General features: G+C 40.7%; 1 protein-coding gene across 2 annotated transcripts in view; it reads right to left on the reverse strand.

The window, feature by feature from the left end:
* The window catches only part of PDCL2 (phosducin like 2), a 28,504-nt gene that overhangs the window by 3,881 nt on the left and 1,785 nt on the right, over positions 1-22,838 (reverse strand). Inside the window, exons 2-5 of one of the 2 annotated variants that reach the window (XM_067530534.1) lie at positions 12,843-12,963; positions 10,346-10,436; positions 8,957-9,100; positions 4,769-4,977 (exon numbers count right to left, since the gene is read on the reverse strand). In XM_067530534.1, coding sequence (XP_067386635.1) covers positions 4,769-4,977; positions 8,957-9,100; positions 10,346-10,436; positions 12,843-12,963 — 565 coding nt within the window. Of the gene's footprint in view, positions 1-4,768; positions 4,978-8,956; positions 9,101-10,345; positions 10,437-12,838; positions 12,964-22,838 lie in introns of both variants that reach the window. The other variant, XM_067530535.1, reaches the window with a different exon arrangement.

Below are 22,838 nucleotides of genomic sequence, written 5' to 3' on the forward strand. Positions count from 1 at the left end.
GCTCATAACAACTTTAAATCATCGTACAAAAACTGCTGACTATATCTCAGGGAGTCCCAGACCAAGGTGTGTGCCAGAGGTGGTAAGTATAAAATGTACTCACCTCTGTCCTTGGGTGTGGGAAATACTCAGAGGATCCCAGTTGCACCCTGCTCGCTGCGCCGAATTGTAAAGCACGAAGGATTTTCTCTTAAGAATTAGGCATTACAGATGGGACTGAAGAGATTTATTTACGATATTGGGAAATCTGAGAAATCAGCTTCAACTTCATGGTGTTACAAAGATTACTTATATACCTTTTTTTTTTTTTTTTTACTTAAATAATTCATTTACATTTTATTTATTTATTTATTTACAAATACAGACCTTGTTCTTCTCAGTAAGAACAGGGGTGATAAAAATCCTGTTCTGTCTCTGTCTTTAACTATTTTTTTGGGGGGGAGATGGGTGGAATTTTTACAGATAAGAGGGTACAACACAAGGGGGGTGGAGCAGGGGTGTATGAAATGTGCTGCTTTCATGGAAAGGCAGACTAGCCATTGTCTGAGGTTTTGTTATGCATGCCTGTTAATTATTGTGGGTTTCCGTTGGGCTGAAAACTGCTTTCAGGTCTAACAAGGTCAAGGGCTGAAAACCAGTCCCCTCGTTCCAGTGCTGCTATAATGGTTGATAGTGTAACCATTTTGAACCTCTGTACCCTTACAAACTTCCTCCGTTCTTCTTTTGGGTTAAAAAGTATCGGGAATAGAAACCCTTCCCTTTGTATTGTTGTAGCACCCATTCTACTGTGCCTAGGAGTACTGGATGATCTACTTCTTGCTGTAAGAGGTGCCCTGGGGAGGGACAGGGAAGGGGTTTGGGTGGTAGGGATAGTGGTGAAAGGGATGGAGTATCCTGAGTGTATTATCTCTAGCACCTATCTGTCCGCTGTAATGGACACCCAGATATTCTGGAATGGATAGAAACGGTGGCCAAATTGGATGAGTACTTGTAGCACTGGAAGTTGAGGGAGGTCGTTCAGGCCCTCGACCACTTTTTCAAAATTTTGTTTCAATGACGACAGCTGGGATGTTGACTGTTGCTGTTGTTGATGATTTTGCCATTTTCTCTGGTGTCTTTGTCTGGATCAATTTGTGTCGTATTTCCTCTGCTGGTAAGGGTACTGCGGGTATCTCCTTTGGTAAGGTTTGTATCTAACTTGACTCCTCCTTGTTGCAGGAGTGTAGATACCCAGGGTCCGCAACGTCACTCATGAGTCCTTCATTGTGTGAAGGACCTCATCTGTCTTTTCCCTGAATAGTTTGGCTTTGTCAAACAGAAGTTCCTCGATTGTCAACTGTAGATCTTTGGGTTGAACAGCTGAATGGAGCCAGGAAGCCCTTCGCATGACGACCTCTGTGGTCATCATTCTGGCAGCTGTATCTGCTGTGTCGAGAGCCGCCTGCAGGACGGTTCTAGATATGAGCTGAACTTCTGTAACAATGGATTGAAATTGCTCCCATCTTTCTTCTGGTATGATGTTGTGATGGGGTGTCTGCCCCGCACTGGCTGGGAAGGAGTGTTAAGAGGGCACATAGAAACCGAACAGGCTGAGGAAGGGACTCAGACTCTGGAGGAAAGGGTGCTGGGGGATTCAGTGAGCCAGATAGGAGAGCTACAGGGGAAGCTGGTAGCTACTGAACAAACACTGCGGATTGCGCTGAAAAAGAAAGAGGAGGTGTGCCTGCGCTTAAAGGACAATGAGAAGCAGCGAGAGACCCTGAAAGGCCATCTCTGGGTAGTGCAGAGCAGGAGACATCCCTACCCCTGATGGGGGCAGGCTTGAGAAGGAGGGTGTGTGGTGGGGCATCTGCCCTGCACTGGCTGGGAAAGGAGTAAGAGGGCCCTTGGAGTGGCAGCCAATGGGAAGAGGCTGCAGGATAATCAATCAGAGCCCAGGAACCTGGTATAAAAGGGAGTTGCAAGCAGAGTAGAGGCAGTCATTCTCAGGAGCTTAAGGAGGAAAGGCTGGCTGCCCTGCAGGCTACAGGAAGACAGCACCCTGGACAGAGCAGTGGCTGACTGCTGGGGCTCTGCGTGAGCTGGAGGTCCTGATACAAGGGCAAAAGATGTACTGGGGCTGCAGGGAAGTGGCCCAGGGAAGTCTTTTAAGGAGTTGAGGGAAGAGGCACTGCAAGGTTGCTGCACACGGGGTCCCTGGGCCAGAACCCAGAGAAGTGGGCGGGCCCAGGTCCCTTCCTGCGTCCCCCAGACCGCCAGTGGGATGGTGGTGGACTGCAGCAGCCACTGAAGTAAGTGGCGGAGCCAGGACTGTCGAATCCCCCGGAAGGGGAGGGGGGAACATGGGTTGTGGCTTGGCTGGAGAGCCAAGTCCAGAAGAGGACGCTGTGGATCATGACGGTGGCGAGAAGGACTACCAGGGAACCCCAGGGAAGAGTGACGGAGCACAGGCCGCGGACGGGGTGGTTGCTTGAGCTAATTCCCAGATCACCAGCAGGAGATGGCAGTATGGCGGTGAGTGCTGCGAGTCCATCACAGACGTCAATAAAGTCCATAAATATCGAATATATGTTACATCATAATTAGAAAGTAACGTGGCATAGTTGGCTACATGTAATTGTAAAGTGGCCAAGGAGTAATCTTTCCGGACAAATAAATCTTCCAGTCCTTTTTCCGGGGTATGGATTTGTGGTGGGTTTCTTTGCCCCTTTGACGTGCTGCTTCCACAACCAGGGAATTGGGCAGAGGATGGGTGAACAGAAACTCCGCTCCCTTAGAAGGGACATAATTTTTATTAGTCCTTTTGCATGTGGGTGGGATGACGGCTGGGGTTTGCCATGTGTTGTCAGCTGGCTGCACTATTGTTTTGTCCATCGGCAAGGCTATCTTAGATGGGGCTGTGGTGTGCAGAATCTTCAAAAGTTTGTGATGTTTCTCTGATACCTCTTTAAGTGGTATCTCCAGATCTTGTGCCCCTCTTTTAAACAGGTCTTGAAATTGCCTGAAATCATCTGCACTTGTAGGTGGAGGTGGTATTATGGTATCCGGTGAAGAGGAGTTGTGTGGTGTTGGTGATGCTTCAGCTTCTGCTGCATCATCCACCTCCTCAATGGCTTCTGATGGAGGATCCACGACCGATTGTGTTGAATGGTGTGGAGACATATCTCTATTCCTATGGGAAGCAGAGGGTCTTCTGTAGTCCCTGGTGTACGGGTGACCATGTTATCCGATGCAGTGGTGTAATTGGGAATGGCATGGGTGGGGCAAACTTCAGGGATGCATATTATGGTTGTCCTGGGTAATTGCCATATCCCCTATGACCAGAGGGGAGAGAAGTGAGTCTATGTGGTGAGGAGTGTTGAGGAGAGAACACTCCTTCAATATTATCCTCTTCCCTGCTGAATGATAATACTGGAGACCTGATCCCATGTGGAGACAGTGATGTGTCTGTGCCATATAATGGTGAATTCTCCTGTTCATGATGCTTCGTTTTTTATTTGTTTCCCTTCTGGTGCTGAACTTGGTGCCATGGAGTAGATCAGTGCCAACGTCTGAGCCGATTCTGATGAGATGGTCAGTGCTGTTACTGTCTGCGTAGATGTCCGCTTCAGTGCCATACTCATGGCAGTGATCCGCACCGCAGTGCGAGTCGGTGCCGAGGTCACAGTTGGTGTCATTTTCGGCGCCATGGCTGTCAGTGCAGACATCTGTTTCATTGGTGCTGAATCAGAGGAGGTCTTCACTGTTTTAGTCCTCGACTCCATGCCGTTGTTATGGCTCTCCTCTGGTGTCATTAAGGTTGCAGTAACCAAAGGGATATGAGCGATCATTATTTTAGTCAGTGCCATCCTGTTTTTGGCGAGGTTTTAAATGGCATTGAAGCCCTTTTTCTGAGGTGTTTATCTGATGGTAACAATGATGGCCTATACCCAGGGTCTGAGGCAAGTCTCAAGGAATTTTCCATTAGAATTAATTTTAACCTGAATTCCTTGTCCTTCCTGGCTTCTGCCTTGAGGTTTTTACAGTGGGGACATTTGTGTGTGATATGTCCCTCACCGAGGCATTGAATACATTGAGCGTGGCCATCCGAAGCCAGCGTCTCTGCACAAAGTGCATCTTTTGAAGCCTGGGGAACCAGTAGTTAGACCGTTATTATGCCTATCTATGCTAGCATATTGGGGAAAGGAATTACATTTTTTTAAATGGAAAAGGGTAAGGAAGAGGTGACTAACTAAATTAACTAAGTTAACTTTTGCTCTATTCTAACTTTTCTCTCAGAACGAGCAGCTGAAGAGAACTGCTGCGGCTCCGTCTCGGACTGTGACCGGTTGAGAAGGAATTGGGTCATGCATGCACAGCTCAAGGCGCTGTTAGGCGAGCTGCGCATGCGCGACTCGAGCAGACACTGCTGACTTAAATCTCTGATCCGGATGCGAGGGCGCACCAGACACCTGGAGTGGAGCACCCACAGAGACACCACTCAATGAAGAAGTATACCCTTTTTTAGATAATAGCAACGTTTTAGATGTTTAGATGTCCACAGAAGTGCCATTCACAGAGGCTACCTTATCTATAGCATTGTAAGCTACCAACATGTACAACAGTAAGTGTTCTACAGTAGAAATGCAGAAACTTCTATTAACTGTTATTCATTTTTCCTGTTTAATGTACAAAAGCACTATAAAACCATTTCACCCTGAGAAATGATCTTATTAACTACATTAGATTACTATAAAATCAATTATTTTGAACATATTTGTTATGTTACCTTCTAGTTTAAGATTTGTCCCTCCACATTCAGTAACTCCAATGAACCTGCCTTTTATCTGACCATTTCTGTACACAAAAATTGTGGGTAAACATCTGTCATGGTAGTTCTGAATACAGCTGTTCACAATGGCTTTTACAAACTTGACTTCTGGAAATTTTCTGGCTAACAGGCTGAGATGCTGGTTAACTAATAAGCACATTGGGATGCTAGAAGAGAATAAATAGGTTTGATGAAAGTTCTGACACAATAGTTTGTAATATGCAAGAAAATACTAGAATCCATCAAAATAAACTTTCAAGGATAGAGTTTTTACATGCAGTCAGTATGCTTCCACTTTGCTTTATAATGGACTTCCACTACAGATTTCTTCTCTGTCTTCTCCTACAGCCTTATGGACAAAGGCTGTTGAAATAAAAACTGAAAATATTTACATGAATGTCATGATACATATACTGTTGATTATTTGTATTATGTAAGCTCTGTGTGTTCTGTCTGAGTTTTGTTTTTCCTCCACGTGTGATAAACCTTGGAACTGTCTGTGTTAATTTAATGCAGTTTTTGTATTTGAGATTTCAACATACATAAGTTTACTGTTATTTGGATATTTAGTTTCATAGTTTTACATTTGATATTTTACTTTTGTTTTTTCAAAGAACTCTAACTGGACTCCAATTTTAAAAGAAAATATCAGTGTGGTGGTGTGGATACATCATGTTGGTCCATGGCCTGCATGCCTGGTTTTAGCAAAGCAACTCTGATTTAGAATCAGAGTTGAAAGGGACCTCAGGAGGTCATCTAGTCCAACCCCCTGCTCAAAGCACGACTAACCTCAGCTAAATAATCCCAGCGAGGGTTTTGTCAAGCCGCAGCTTAAAAAGCTTGAAAGATGGAGATTCCACCACCTCTCTAGGTAACCCATTCCAGTGCTTCACCACCCTCCTAGTGAAAAACTTTTTCCTAATGTCCAACCTAGACCTCCCCCCACTGCAACTTGAGACCGTTGCTCCTTGTTCTGTCATCTGCCACCACTGAGAACAGCCTAGCTCCATCCTCCCTGGAACCCCCTTTCAGGTAGTTAAAGGCTGCTATCAAATCCCTTCTCATTCTTCTCTTCTGCAGACTAAACAAGCGTAGTTCCCTCAGCCTCTCCTCATAAGTCTTGTGCTCCAGCCCCCTAATCATTTTTGTTGCCCTCCGCTGGACTCTCTCCAACTTCTCCACATCCTTTTTGTAGTTGGGGGCCCAAAACTGGACACAATACTCCAAATGCGGCCTCACCAATGCCAAATAGAGGGGAATAATCACTTCCCGCAACCTGCTGGCAATGCTCCTACTAATGCAGCCCAATATGCTATTAGCCTTCTTGGCAACCAGGGCAACTGCTGAGTCATATCCAGCTTCTTATCCACTGTAACCCCGAGGTTCTTTTCTGCAGAACAGCTGCCTAGCTCATCAGTCCCCAATCTATAGCTGTGTATGGGATTCTTCTGTCCAAAGTGCAGGACTCTGCACTTGTCCTTGTTGAACCTCATCAGATTTCTTTTGGCCCAATCCTCCAGTTTGTTTAGGTCCTTCTGTATACTATCCCTACCTTCCAGAATATCTACCACTCCCCACTTCGTGTCATCTGCAAACTTGCTGAGGGTGCAATCTACCCCATCCTCCAGATCATTAATGAAGATGTTGAACAAAACCGGCCCCAGGACTGACTCCTTGGGCACTCCGCTTGTGACCAGCTGCCAGCTAGACATGGAGCCATTGATCACTACTCGAGCCCTATGCTCTAGCCAGTTCTCTATCCATTTTATAGTCCATTCATCCAACCCATACTTCTTTAACTTGCTGATAAGAATGCTGTGAGAGACCGTATCAAAAGCTTTGCTAAAGTCAAGGTATATCATGTCCACCGCTTTCCCCACATCCACAGAGCCAGTCACCTCCTCATAGAAAACAATCAGGTTGGTCAGGCATAACTTTCCCTTGGTGAATCCATGTTGACTGTTCCTGATCACCTTCCTCTCTTCCAAGTGCCTTAAAATGGATTCCTTGAGGACCTGCTCCATACACAAGTCCATGTGTATTTTTCCATAGGATTGACGTGAGGCTGAACCATCTGTACTTCCCTGGATCCTCTTTCCTCCCTTTCTTGAAGATGGGCACTATATTTGCTTTTTTCCAGTCATCAGGGATCTCCCCCAATTGCCACGAGCTTTCAAAGATAATAGCCAATGACTCTGAAATCACATCAGCCAACTCCCTCAGCACCCTCGGGTGCATTGCATCTGGCCCCATGGACTTGTGTATGTCCAATCTTTCTAAATAGTCTTGGACCTGTTCCTTCAGCACTGCGGGATGTTCACCTCCTTCCCATTCTGTGCCGCCCAGTGCAGTAGTCTGGGAGCTGACCTTGTCTGTGAAGACAGAGGCAAAAAAGGCAGGCTGGATAGAAGTCTTATGCTGCTTCCAAATGCTTATATTCTCAAAATCAGTTATTGAAATTTTGACAGAGAAAAAGAGGAGCTTCAATGACTCTTTCACAGATTTCACAATAAGGCATACATCTGAACTTCAGGAACATTAGACCTCCAAGAGAACTGAGACAGCTCTAATACAACTAATAGATTTTGCTTACGAATTCACCAATTTGAAATTTCAAATAGCACGCACACTATACTCTTCTGAATCCTTTACACATGGACTTTTTCCTTCCTCTAGCAGATGGTACTGAATGCTGACACTCAAACATATTTTCATGTCTTTCCTTAGATTTGTCTAAGTATTACCGTGTATCTGACACCAGTATCATTGGTATTGTTAATGCCAACAACTTGAGATATCTCAAATGGGCTTGACTTTTAGAAAGTGCTGAGCATCCATCCTCTGGAAAAAGAAACAGGCTCCTTTAATATGTCTCAATTTGGGTACCTAAAACCACCAGCCATTGTTGAAAATCTTGGCCTATCCTGTTTAGGATTGCAAAATGCTGAATGATCAAGAGATTCTCAAATGAGTCTCATTCCATTTGGATGATGTTGCCACAAGAGAGAGAATCTGTATCCAGGGCCCTAAGCCATATTCAGGACAAAGCTAGTTACTGCAAAGAAGCAAACTGGCTAAGAAACTGGTAATATCCCAGGTTGCTTTATAAAGAAAAATAAGTGCTATTTTGATGGAACTTCATTTTACTTAGAATCTCTAGATCATTACAAGGTATCTCTCTCTGTGGAATGAGCAAATGATGAAAATGGTTGTGCAAGCTACGATTTCAGAAGACAGAGATGTTCATAAGAATGGAGAAAGATTCAAAGCCACTCTTCAGCAAACTCTCAATCTTCTGGTCTTTAGGAGCACCTATTCCATCTATACAGATCACACAGGAGAGGAAGACAGGGACTGAGCACTGCTACTTGAGCCCTTCCTGGAATGCTTACAGCACAACGAGTCTGCCATTATGACAGAATGGAAGGTCCCACACCTTATTTTTAATAAGCATTTATTTCCATCTGACTGACCTGATCCTTGATCCTGGAAACAAGGCTTCATTCATGGCAATTGAAAGAACATTGTAAACTGCCTCCCACTGTATTAAGAAAAAAGCCATGTCCTGTCTCAAAAAAACAAACAACTAAAAAACAACACCCCCCGAACCCTAACACACACTCACACAGAGCTGAGCATGGGAGTCCTTAGATCTTACCACTAATGCAATTACTGCTACCACTAGGGAATTCCTTGGAGAACTGCTAAATTAGGGAAATTCCCAACCTTCCTCAATCCTTCAGGAAAGACCTTCACCCTATCAGACTGCTGATCTATTGGAGAGAGAGAATGAAAGAAAGAAAATAAAAGGGGGGAGCAGCAAAATCCTCAGAGAGGAATCCTAAAGGAGGGTTACAAAGAAACTTTTGCCTTCCAGCACAATTTATGTATGCCAACAGTAGCTAACAAGAGAGATCTTTTCTAGTCATAGGTGAAGAAATCCTACGTACTGCACTGATGGAACAAGGATGAACAACACTGGAGAAAACTTATTTTCTAAGATTCCTTTCCCCCAAATGGGGATATAGTAAACAATGACATCATAGTTGATTTTGCATATATCATCTTTCTTAGTATTGAATCTTTTTTTGCTATAAGTGTTTTAGAATCTTAAATAGTTTTGAAAAAATATAATCCTAGCATTACCTTGATCTATATAGATGAATTACAACCCACACATCCTTTTGAGCATTTGTGACTTCTTTCACATATTGCTCACCAGAAATTTCTCTCAGTTCCCCATATTTTTGTCTTTTCTGAAGAATTTTCCATTCTTGTAAGCGTTGTTGCCTAATTCAGAAATAAAAATTATTTGGTACAATTTTTTAAAATTTATTTTACAGTAATATCAATGTTGTATCTCTTACTTCCTTTGAATAAACCCATCATCATTTATGGTTGAAATATCACAACCGTGATTTTCAACTTTTAGTACTTCATCCTGCTTTTAGAAGCTATTTTGGAAAAGTGGCAACTTGTTTTTGAAATGTGGTACCAATTTTTAATAGTCTATATTTGAATATCTTTAAGTTTCAGTGGAATAATTTTGTGCTAGAAAGGCTTGTGATGGCATTTAGTCAACAAGTCAGCACTTGAAGATAGGAAAGAAACTATATGTACATATATCAATCTAAGGACAAAAATATTAAAGAAAAGAATGTTAAAGCAACACATGTATTACATGACTGTATTGATACTGCAGTGAAGACAAGGCAAGCAACACAAATTCAAAAAAGGCCAAAATTATGTTTTAATTATTTTGAAAACAAAATTATGTACTGAATAAAAAAAATGAGCACTGTTGCACTATTTTGTACTGAAAATTTGAATGCAAAAGCACTAGGTGGCAGTCTTTATCTATAAAAATAATGACAATGTAGAAAGTAAGAAAAATTCACAGTCAAGGGCCAATTTTTATTAAAATGTATTGAAATAAACAAAGCCTTTGTTTTAAGTCAGCAGCTGACTTTCTTTTAAAAAGAAATATGTATTTTAAACAAACTATGTATAAAATATTGTTACCATGATGTGTGATGATTTAGGTGCACAACTCTGTGATTTAATAGGAATATTCTTTTAAAACTCTTTCTATCATAAAATTGAAGTAGACATGGAATCAACATCAGTCTAGTATTTCTAAACTGCTACTATTTTAGCAGTTCTAACAGTACAGAAGTATACTATAATGGGCATAGTTCTAATCCAGTTGTTCTGGTTTTTAGTTCAAGTGGATAGCTTTATCACACTGGTACATTTATTTTGTATGCGACTATTGTAATATCTCCTGTTGAACTAGTGTCATGTTACAGGCAATCCTTGCCTCAGTTTCTATTCTCTCAGAACCCTCTAAGAATTCCACACAATATTTTTCTAACTAATAGCATTAATTTTAGCTGCATATTTAATTTTCAAAAATATAACTATGTAGGTAGGTTTTCATCCTTTCAGCCTGTGGATGGAATTTTTCTTTATCCCACGTGTGTGACATCCTAAATAATACATACTGTGAATATAGCAAGAAACATCTTACTGTACCTATACATTTCAAGAGCTTTCATATCATCTTCATCAAAGTCATCTTCAGCTTCATTTAGTTCTTTAAGAGTCATTCTTTCATATGGTTTCACTAAAAGAATAAGCCAAATAATTAGTCATCTTTTGTCCACTAAAACACTATACATATTTTAATATTTTTATGTGCAGAACCTTTAGATGCAGGCATCAGAGGAATATCAGCGTGAAAAATATCTTATGTCTCACTTATGAATTTGGTCAACACTGGAGTTGTTAGCCTGGATTTGAGGGATGTTTTACACCAAAACTTGATCAAGTTAACAGCAGTCAGATTGTGTGCATTCAGACACCATGATTTAATGAAACAGAACACCACATAGGTAATTATTAATTTGAATAAGTAGGGCTTTTGGAGGCAAAGTCAAAGCATATTTACAATTTCTGCAAATCACAATGAGTCTAAATTTGAGACTGAAAGAAAATAAGTGGATGGGACCTCGAATATGGGTGCCTTTGATACATAAGCTTATTATGACTAAGATTGTTAGAAATGTTTTGTTAATAAGAAGTTTATTGAAATTAGGAGAAGTGATGAACCAGTAGGGGTCACTATCATTTATCTGTTTTGTGAAAGTTAGTATAAAAAGACTAGCTAATAGAATGTACTTTGGAGCAGTTCTCTGAAGCATTCTTGAAAGACTTTTTCCTGACACCTTTACTTCCTAGCAGGGAAGTATCTGGCCAGCACTGACTTGCTTCAAATTACTCAATATGATCTCAAATTTTAAGTAATTATTTGGGGTGTTCTAAACCTGTTGCTTATGTCTGCGTGTGCTTAAATCTAATAAATAGTAGTTTTAGATAAGCATACACTTGCTTGTATTAATCTTCATCAGCCAGAAGTACTGTGTTCCCATTGATTTATTCCTGACACCACCTGGATTGAAACAGTTACCACTGCTTTGGGTTCTGAAAACCCTGGGTAACACAAAGAGAAAACAACTGAAATTTGAGTAACTATAAGTTACTTTATATGCTTTGTCATTTTCATGTTATGTTCCTCTCATACAGCATAACACAACATAACATAACATGGTAATTCTTGGATTTAACTATGTCTGTTCTGGGGTCAAATTTTCAAAGGAGCCTCAGATTTCCCATTTTGCTCCTGACATTTTGCATCTTTCAGGTAATGCAGAGTCTTTGGATTTTGGCCAGAAGTGGCCAGCAGAGAATTCCTTTTACAATACGGGGACTCCCACGGTCATAAAGCAACTTGAGCTAGCTACTACACTACCTGCATCCCCACCTCCAATGTAAAGATAGTTGGTAGTCAGAGAAGTCAGAGTGGGAATGAGGAGGGGGCATGGCATAATTCTTCTCCACTCCATGAATCCTCTACTGGGAACAGAGCCTTAGACTACTCTAACTCATGATAGGGATGGCTGGCAGAGAATCAGGGAACTGTAAATGGCTTCCTGACAGCTCCCAAACCCTACATCAAACAGTGCTAAGGAAGAAGGCAGAATTGATCCCATAGTCTCTGCATAGGCACTGGCCGTTGTGCACATGGATGTTTTAATGAACTCTAAACTTTGGCTTTGGGCATACATGTTGAATAGATAAGCATAACTACCTAGGCCAGAATCCTGCAAATACTAAAAAGCGGTTAACTCTGTGTAGAGTAGCTTCATTGAACCTCCTGTGCACAGAGTTAAACAGATGCATAAGCATTTGCATGATAGGGACCCTAGTTTGCATGCCCACATTGGAGGTAATGAAAATATTTGGTATGCCAAACTATGGACACAAATTCAGAGGTCTCTTGAAAATTTTACTCTTATTATTATGGGTCACATATACCATGTTAAAAAAAACAGGGTTACTTACCAGTAACTATTGTTCTTCGAGATGTGTTGCTCATATCCATTCCATTGGAATGGAATGGATATGAGCAATCACTCAAAGTAGAATTTGTTTTACAGTGACGTTAACACAAAACGCAAGGGAAGTTTAAAGTACTGGAAAGCAGTTACAAGAAGATAATTTTCTGAAACATATTTCACTTCTGAAGACCAATTTTCTGATTAGACTCCCTTTGTTCTTAACAGCCTGCATAGGTGGATAACTGATCAGTAGTTGTCTGAATGTCAACATTGCTTATGTCAGCTATTCTGTATGGTAAAATGCTAAAATGGGTTTTCGTTTTCCAAGGGTAAATTGTTGATTTTTCATTTTATATACCATATACAGTAGTATTTGTTATTAACCCATCTGTATATTTTATTATGCTATTATTCTATTATTTCAAAAGTATATTGCACTGAATAGAGTAACCATCTCAAAACACAAATAAATGAATATTAAAAAAAAAAACTAGCAAATAAAATAACCAAAATATTCTATTTTTAAAAGAAAAATTGTATTAGAACTTTTGTGTCATCAGAAATGTTTCTGAAGAATCTTCAGATCCTCATAGTTTGCGGTATTAAGAGCATACATTTTAAACTTTACTTGCCCTCTGCTTCTTTTTGTAAACGTAAAACCATTTCTTCAGTTTCATCTTGTGGCTCATCTTTCGGAGGTAGAATTCCAAAATCTCTGAGTATATCATTCCATTCCGTATCTTCATTTGGATCCTATTTTGAAATTATGAAACAAAACAAAAATCAACAAGTTAATCTACTCCTGTATTTTTTTTTTTTTTTAAAAAGACTGTTCCCTTTTTCACTTTGGCATATAATGCAGGGCATGACATTACAATAAAATAGGTCAAAATTATAACCAAGCATGAACAAAGAAAAGACAGCAGTACATTCATAGACTATTCTATTTAGAAATAATTTAATATTACAACTTTATTGATTGCTAAGGAGCAAATATTGACTTTATTAATATGAAATGTAAAACCAACCTTAGAAACTTGAAAACAAAAATAAACTTCCTTTTAAATCAGTGTGAACATTAAGGAGCCACCATAAATACTATCACAAATGGTTCCTTTTAATAATATAGAACATGTGAATGAGGAATTTTAAAAATATATGGCAACATCGAAGGGACACAACAGAAAGGAACTGCTTGCAATTTGATAAAACTATGTTTATTTCATTGAGATTTTCTATACTAGTGGCTCTCAACCTGTTGCCTGCAGGCCGCTTGCAGCTCAATTGGCACACAGTTGTGGCCCATGTGACATCATCAGGGCCATACAGGTAGTATGTAGATTGTATGGCTGCGGCCCACATAATACACAAAGAGCTGCATATACAACCAACCATGGTAAATAATATCAATAAGAACATAAGACAGACCATACTGGATCAGACCAATGGTCTATCTAGTCCAGTATCCTGTCTTCCGACAGTGGCCAATGCCAGATGCTTCAGAGGGAATGAATAGAAAAGGTAATCATCAACTGATCCATCGCCCATTCCCAGCCTCTGGCAAACAGCAATCCCCACCCATCTGGCTAATAGCCACTGATAAACCTATCCTCCATGCCCTTATCTAGTTCTTTTTTGAACCCTGCTATAGTCCTGGCCTTTACAACATCCTCTGGCAAGGAGTTCCAGAGGTTGACTGTGAGTTGCGTGAAGAAATACTTCTTTTTATTTTAAACCTGCTGCCTATTAATATCATTTGGTGACCCCTAGTTCTTGTGTTATGAGGAGTAAATAACACTTCCTTATTTACTTTCTCCACACCAGTCATGATTTTATAGACCTCTATCATATCCCCCCTTAGTCATCTCTTTGCCAATCTGAAAAGTCCCAGTCTTATTAATCTCTCCTCATATGGAAGCTTTTCCATACCCCTTATTTTTGTTGCCCCCTTTTCTGTACCTTTTCCAATTGCAATATATCTTCTTTGAGATGGGGCGACCAGATCTGCACGCAGTATTCAAGATGTGGGCATACCATGGATTTATAGAGTCAATATGATATTTTCTGTTTTATTATCTATCCCTTTCCTAATGATTCCTAACATTCTGTCAGCTTTTTTCACTGCTGCTGCACACTGAGTGGATGTTTTCAGAGAGCTATCTACAATGACTCCAAGATCTCTCACTTGAGTGGTAACAGCTAATTTAGACCCCACCATTTTATATGTATAGTTGGGATTATGTTTTCTAATGTGCATTATTTTGCATTTATCAATATTGAATTTTATCTGCCATTTTGTTGCCCAGTCACTTAATTTTGTAAGATCCCTTTGTAATTCTTCACAATCTGCTTTGGACTTAACTAGCTTGAATAGTTTTGTATCATCTGCAAATTATGTCACTTCACTATTTACCCCTTTTTCCAGATCATTTATGAATATGTTGAACAGTACTGGTCGCAGTACAGACCTCAGGGGGACACCACTATCTACCTCTTTCCATTCTGGAAACTGACCATTTATTCCTACCCTTTGTTTCCTATCTTTTAACCAGCTACTGATCCAGGAGAGGATCTTCCCTCTTATCTCATGACCACTTATTTTGCTTAAGAGTCTTTGGTGAAGTACCTTGTCACAGGCTTTCTGAAAATCTAAGTACACTATATTCATTGGATCACCCTTGTCCACATGCTTGTTGATGCCGTCAAAGAATTCTAGTAGATTGGTGAGGGATGATTTCCCTTTACAAAAACTCTATTGACTCTTCCCCAACAAATAGTGTTCATCTATGTGTCTGGTAATTCTTTTCTTTACTATAGCTTCAACCAATTTGCCTGGTACTGAAGTTAGGCTCTCTGGCCTATAATTTCCACGATCGCCTCTGGAGCCTTTTTTAAAAATTGGCATTACAGTGTTTCTCACCCTATCAGAAGCATCTGTTATAATAACTATTTATTCTGGAATGGTGGGATATCTGACTGGGACAACTGATTGATATCTTCAGATATGGACAACAAGAAAATATTCACAGATTTCTAAATTAGGTAATTAATCAAAACATGTACATTTGACTCTAATTTACTACCTTATTTGTAAATCCCACAAATTTTTATGGTAGAAATAAATAGCACTGTTTTAACATATAAGACAAAAGATTATACACAAAAGTGCTTCATAAAGCTGTTCACCTGAACCATCATGCTGTCTCTGGGAAGGAATATGACCGCTACAAACAAGAACACTACAAGAGCTTCCACATAATGTACTTAATTTTTTTGCTTGTTGGGTAAACCTCTCATAAGCCATTCCACAAAGGTGTGTCGGTCTAAAATCCCACAGCTCAAATGATAAGGGTGAAAACATTCCTTTAGCGCCTAGGGAAATCCATACCTAAGAAAGTCCCAAAAGACAGGAAATGCAACATTACCACCAGGCAAAAAGAAGAAAGTGGAAAGGCTATACAAGGAGACTCCACAGAACCTTGAGCACCATTTCATGTCATCTCTACCAGACCACAGAAGAGGAGTTTTGCAGATTTAGGAGTGGCAGATGTGTAGTAGTGGTCCATGCAACTAATAGAATCTTCTTTGATCAGTTGGAGAGGGTCCAGAGAAGAGCTATGAGAATGATTGAAGGATAAGAAAATGTGCCTTATAGTATAGATTCAAAGAGCTCAATTTGTTTAGTTTAACGAAGAGTAAAATAAGGGATGACTTTACTACATTCTATAAGTATCTACATAGGGAACAAACATCTAATAATGGGTTCGTCAATAAAACAGAGAAAGGTATAACATGATCCAATGGGTGGCAGTTCAAGCTAGACAAATTCAGATTGGAAATAAGGCATAAAGTTTTAATGATGAGAGTAATTAACCATTGGAACAATTTACCAAGAGTCAATCAATGACCATTTTTAAATCAAGACTGGAAGGCCTTGGAATCTATGAATAGTGATAGTTCATCGGGTTGCAGCTTTTGCAACTATCCAGCTTTTGCAAGCACCCAGAGCTCAGCCACTATGCTGAGAGAAAGAAACCATCCCTAAAACCCCTGCACTGGTCCCCATTATAAAATCCTTGTATTCAGACTTTGTACTAAGAACTACAATTTCATTCTAAACAGTTAGCTGTAGCACTTGAAAGATGAATTTTTGTACTTTACTTTCCTTCTTTGAATTTAGTCATTTTGTCATGAAGTCTTCCAGCTATGCTAGTGAGTTCTATTAGCTTTTTATATGCAGTTGACCTGTAGGTGAGGATTTAAGAATAAATGACATTTCATCTTTCTGCTGTGACTAAACAGTCTGATTCATGATTTTCAAGTGGCGTCTACAAGCTCACAACTAGAATCGAAGTAAATGGGAAAATAAATGAAAATGTTGACGGTTATTGTTGCTATGTATTCTAAACAGATTTAAGTCCACTTTCTGCCTTTAAATACTGACCAACAATGAATCAGTGAAAATATCTTTAGTGTTTCATTTCTATTCTATTATCACATTTTCTCCACAAAATTTGTAGTATTGCAGGAAAATATTTACACTAATAATACACTATAATAATACACAAAATAATACACTAATATTTCAGAACAGAACAAAATGTTTCAGGTTATTTAGGTTATAAACCACAGACTTAATAAAAAAGTGCTCGGATTTCAGCAACCCATAAGGAGCCAGATAATGCTGTTTTTACCTGTAGAGGAAAGGAAAACAACAAGCCTACAAGAATGAGCCAAAACTTATGAGAGGACAAAGGCTAAGCTTAAGTGGCATCATCTCCTTCCCTCTTTCCAGCTGCACAGAGGCACATATGTAAACTTGGAAGAATTAGATTTTTATCAGTTCCAGAGGGGTAGCCGTGTTAGTCTGTATACAGTAAAAACAGCAAGAATCCTGTAGCACTTTAAAGTCTAACAAATTTCTGCGGGCATGAGCTTCTGTGGGCTGCAACCCACTTCATCAGATGCATGAACTGGAAACCACAGATAGGAGGCATATATATACATCCAAGGGTGAGAAACATAACAATGGGGAGGGCAAGTGCTAACAAGTCAATTCAGTTAGGGTAGATGAGGCCTATTCACAACCATTGATTAGAAGGTGAGAATGTGTGAACAGTGACAATTACTTCTTGTAATGAGATAACCATTCCAAGTCCCTATTCAGACCCAGTCTGATTGTGTCAAATTTGCATACGAGTTCCAGCTCTGCAGTTTCTCACTGAAGTCTGTTTCTGAAGTTTTTTTGTTGAAGTATGGCAACTTTCAAGTCAGCTACAGAGAGTGTCCTGGGAGACTGAAGTGCTCTCCTACTGGCTTATGGACGTTACCATTTTTTTATGTCTGATTTGTGTCCATTTATTCTTTTGCGTAGTGACAGTCCGGTTTGGCCAATGTACATGGCAGAGGGGCCTTGCTGGCACGTGATGGCATATATTACATTAGTAGATGTGCAGGTGAATGAGCTCCTGATGGTGGCTGAAGAAAAATGTTTCCATTGACAACACAAATTTAAAGATAAGCAAAGTAAGAAAAATGTTACTTGAGAACTTATTAGAATTTGATTAAGGATATTTACTTTGTATATTCTGACATGAAGGTGACAGTTGGCATTTTAATGGTCATAAAGCTTATAATGGTTATAAAGCTTTTTTTTGAATCAGTGTCTACTTGTAATTAAATATTTATTGTCTGACCACCACCTATAATGTCCCATAACTGTGAAAATTTAAATTGATAAAAATAGAAGAGTGCCTAAAAATAAACATTTATATTATCCTTCAAAATTATATATATATATATATATATATATATATATATATATATATATATATAAATCAAAATCAAATTCTGCCAAGCCTACACATATGTAATCTAGTCACATCCAGATTGTCACAGATTGGTTCAGAATATGGCCTGAGGAGAGTGGTTCTCTGTACCATCATCACTCCCCACCAAACCCATGAAAATTTCTTCATAGTGCTGATCCTATCAATATTATCTGAAATTCACAGACTAAGTCCAGAAGGGGCCATCAGCGTAATCTATTCTGACCTGCACATCACAGGCCACAGAACCTCATCCACCCATTCCTGCAACAGGCCCATAACTGTGACTGAGTTACAGAAGTCCTCAAATCTTGATTTAAAGATTTGAAATTACAGAGAATTCACCATTTACTCTACTTCAAACCAGTAAGTGACCCAAGCCTAGGGTGACCATATTTCCCTAAACTGAAAACAGGACTCGTGGGGCTGACCCAAGCCACCTGCATTGCCACTTGTCCCCTGAGCACCCGCAAACATTCCTCTGTGTCTCCAATGAGCCAATTAGCAGAGATGGGGGCAGGATGGAAGAGGAATGGGATAGGCTGGGATCTGGGCAGCAAGGCAGGGTGTGACTGTGCAAGTGAGAGTTCTTTTGGGTTCAGAGCCAGGAGGTGACGCTATTGGACTTTGATCTAGTTAGCAGTGTGATGCCCCTTTCAGGGCTGGGATAGCAGAGAGGCAGGAAGAGGGCTCCGGGTAATAGGAGGGACCAAATAGATTCCAGAGACTAGCCCTGGGGAGATGGGGGAAGGCAGGGCCACCATTTCAGATTTTGGTATGCAGGGAAGGCAATTCCTGGCTGGTGAGGGGAGGGGCGAGAGGAGTGAGTAATGGGGGATGGGGTACAAAACTCAAGGGGGGAAGAAGGGGAGAGGCAGGTGGTCCCCATCACCCTGCCTAAATGGAACCCCATCAGAATGTGGCAGAAGCAGGCAACTGGAGGCAGATTGGGGAGGAAAAGCAGCCAGTTGGGGTGGAAGCAGGGCCTGGAGAGGGCTCAGGGGACTAGCCCTGAAGGACGGTGGATGGGGAGAACACGAGGCTGGGGTGGGGGCTCTGGGGACCGCTCAGGGGGTTGCTGGGGAGGCCATGCCACGTTCAGTGCTCTGGCACATGCAGACACTGCAGGACTCAGATAGGCACTTATCAACCAGGTTGCCCAGTAGGGCTCGGGGCCCACAAATCACAGTTCCATGGCCCAGCCGGAGAAGTTTGAATTAGGGCCATGACTGCACTGCCCTCTCATTGCACTGCAGAGTGAGTACATGATACACCATCACTTCCAGACTAGAGGGGCATAGCGGAAACCCTCCTCCCATTTCTATCAAAATCCTCATGTATGCTATTCTGATCCTCCTCCATACTGGCAACATCTCTCAACTTTGTGTCATCTGCAAATTTTATTAGCACACTCCCACTTTTAGTGCCAAGGTCATTAATGAAAATGTTAAATAAGATTGGTCCCCAGACTCATCCTTGAGGAACTCCACTAATAATCTCCCTCCAGCCTGACAGTTCACCTTTCACATGATCTGTTGTAGTCTCCCCTTTAACCAGTTACTTACCCACCTTTCGATTCTGGAATTAAGCCCCATCTTCTCCAATTTAACTAATAATTTCCCATATGGAACTGTATCAAATCCTTTACTGAAATGCACGGATATTAGATCTACTGCATTTCCTTTACCTAGAAAATCAGTTATCATCTGATAATGATAAAGAATGACATTACGTTGGTCTGGCATGATTTACCTTTTGTAAAACCATCTTGTATTTTATCCCAATTACCATTTACCTCTAAGTCTTTAATTACACTGTCTTTCAAAATTTGTTCTAAGACTTTGCTACAAATCAGGCCAAACTAACAGGCCTGTAGTTTCCCAGATCCATTTCCCCCCCTGTTTTAAATACAGATACTATATCTGCAATTCTTCAGTCATAGGGTATGATCCCTGAGTTTATGGATTTGCTAAAAATCCTTGCTACTGGGCTTGCAATTTCAATATTCTTGGATAGAGAATCCAGGGTCTCCAATTTGGTCTCAGTAAGCTGTTTGAGTTTGGCTTCCACCTCAGGTGTGTTAATTTCTACTTCCATATCCTTATTCCCATTACCCTTAACAAAAACTGACACAAAGTATTTATTTAGGTATTGGGCCGTACCTAGATTATCTTTAATTGCCACCATGTTCTCAGTATTTAGCAGTCCCACTTTGCTTCAGCATATCAAATGTTTGCTCTTGGGACCTGCCCAGTCCCACTCAACATCTGCCTTGTGAGCTGATGTATGAGTTCTGCTACTGCAATCAGATGTGGATAGAAAATGTACCATTCCACTGAAGAACTGTACTTTGACATCCATCGGAGCTGGCATGTCTCTGACTGCCTTGATCTTGTTAGGAATCTGCTTTCAGTCACTCTGCTGTGAACAGATGTCCAATATAGGTCACCTCATGCTATCTGAGTCATATATTTTTCAGGCTGAGTTATGTTCTTGTCCCTGTATCACTGTACAAAAGCTTGTAGTTTTCAGTAATGGTCTAGTTCAGCCTCTTTTATTATTGCTCACTCTGCCTACAGTAAGGATATCATCTGCAATTATTTTTACCGCACTTGGGTGAATCTTCTGTGGAACACCTGGGCATGTGCAGCTTCTGTAGTAACCAAATGGTGTTACAAAGGTTGTCAGCATGCTGGACTCTTCATCAAGGCTTATGTGCTAAAATCCATTCCTCACATCACAGATCTTAAAAATTCTGGCTCTAGAAAGTTCTGCCGAGATGTAATCAATTATAAGCAGTCAATATTGGCATCTTTTCAATGCCCGGTTCAGTGGCTTTGGGTTTATGCAGATACGTAATTTGCCTGCTAATTTCTTTACCACCACCATGCTGCTTAGTGAAGATTTGACTATGTGATGGAGCCCCCAGGGAACAACCTGGAACTGTGGGACAGCTGTGCCCCATTAACTCTCCAGCATGGGCTGTCCCTCACAATGCTATGCCAGTGAGAAGCCGCAAACCCCTCCAGGTGCTGTGATCACTCAGCTATTTAGCACGTGGAGATCCACATCCAGCTAAATTGCATGAAGGTTCTCTAAGTCACTCATGAATATACAGAGAGAGGCATCAGCCAATCACCCCAGTCCCCAGAATTGCACCCCAGAAATATACCATTTCCACTGCTCAAGACTCCCTTGGATAGTACAAGCTCATTAATTAGTTTGCCACTCCAACAAAGGGTAATGGACGTGCAACAGCCCTTGTTAATCTGAGCTGAGCCCCAAGCACTTCAAACAAAACACACTATTTTAGGTAAACCACAGAACAGAACTATCAAACTACAGAAAGATAGATTTAAAGTGATTATAAGTAGCAGACAAAGATCAAAATTGGTTATTTAAGAAATAAAAATAAAAATGCAGTCTAAATTATAACTTTAACAGACTAAGCAAGATTTGAATCAAATAGCTTTTCTCACCCTAATTGATGTTACCAGCAGCTCACATTTTTAATACACAGGCTGTATTCTGTTTCAGCCTGGGACCAATCTCCCCAGTTCAAAGTCTTTGTCTTCCAGACTATCTTCCAGGTGTCGAGATGGAGAAGGAGAGAGGCCAAGTGGTGATGTCATCAACCCTTACTTATACTTTCTCTCCAAGTGCTAGAAAGATCCTTGCTGTGACATGGAGGTTAGGCCGCCCTCATTGCGTATGTTCTTTCTTTCAGCAGTCTTTGGGAGAGTGAATTTTCTTGATTGGCCATCAACATCTGTCTGGCAAGTGATTGTTGCTTCTTTGTTCCCACTGAAAGGCTAGCTGTGAGCATTCCCCAACCTTACAAGGTATTTCAAAATAAGACACACATAGCAAAACTTCATAACTTCAGATACAATGGTAACCCACATAATTCAACAGGATATTAATGTTCAGCAAATCAAGACTTCCTAAATGATCTCACAAGGCATGCTTTGTACAAAACACATCGTAATCATATCACAATGGTGAACATGGGGGTTCCAGATGCTATTTTCAGGTACAGAGTGTCACAGACTGGTCTCTACAGGTGCTACAATACCACTACCACATTTTTGAGATCCTTGAATACTTGATTAAGTACTGCAACTGGAATTTTCCTTCATGGCAAGCACAGAGGTTCCACTGTGGGGTCTATTTCCAGTCACAGCTTTCCTTTGAGGCACCTGTCACCTTTGAAAACATTCCCATATGCTTTTAAAATTGTTTCCATTGTCTATGGGACTCCCCCTTTTGCTTCTTGCACTGCAACTATAAAATTCTGACACTGCACTATAATCACATTCACGGCTTGTACCACTGTATTTCCCAAGGGTCTATGGTGCTTATGATCCACTACTACAAACTTCAGCTGCTACTACCTGTTATTTTTCAGGTTAGTTACCATGAGATCACATTTTCCTATGGGCTCCATTGTATCCTCATTGTACATTATTAAATTGTGCCTGCTCTTTGTAAAGGATATGTCCAAATCCAATTCACCGCAAGGAATCACAGTGCAGGAGGCCCCACTATCCAGCTGAAATCACACAGACCATTTCCCTACCAACACTGTTGCATACTGAGCAGTTGGTATCATCCCTTGTTGCTTTTCTGTTTCAACAGACTGAATCTGATATGTTCTTGTACTCAAGGAGAGTCATTATGTGATCACCACTATCTGATGAGCTATCCCCTCTCTTGTACAAGTCTGAATGAATCTTTCTGAGACCTTTGTCTGCTCTTGTACACATTGCTGAAATGGTTCAACCTGCCATATTCCTTGCA

The sequence above is a fragment of the Emydura macquarii genome, unplaced genomic scaffold (assembly GCF_026122565.2).
Source record: "Emydura macquarii macquarii isolate MOO-44397 ecotype Brisbane River unplaced genomic scaffold, CSIRO-AGI_Emac_v2 contig_3108, whole genome shotgun sequence".
Taxonomy (NCBI): Eukaryota; Metazoa; Chordata; order Testudines; family Chelidae; genus Emydura; species Emydura macquarii.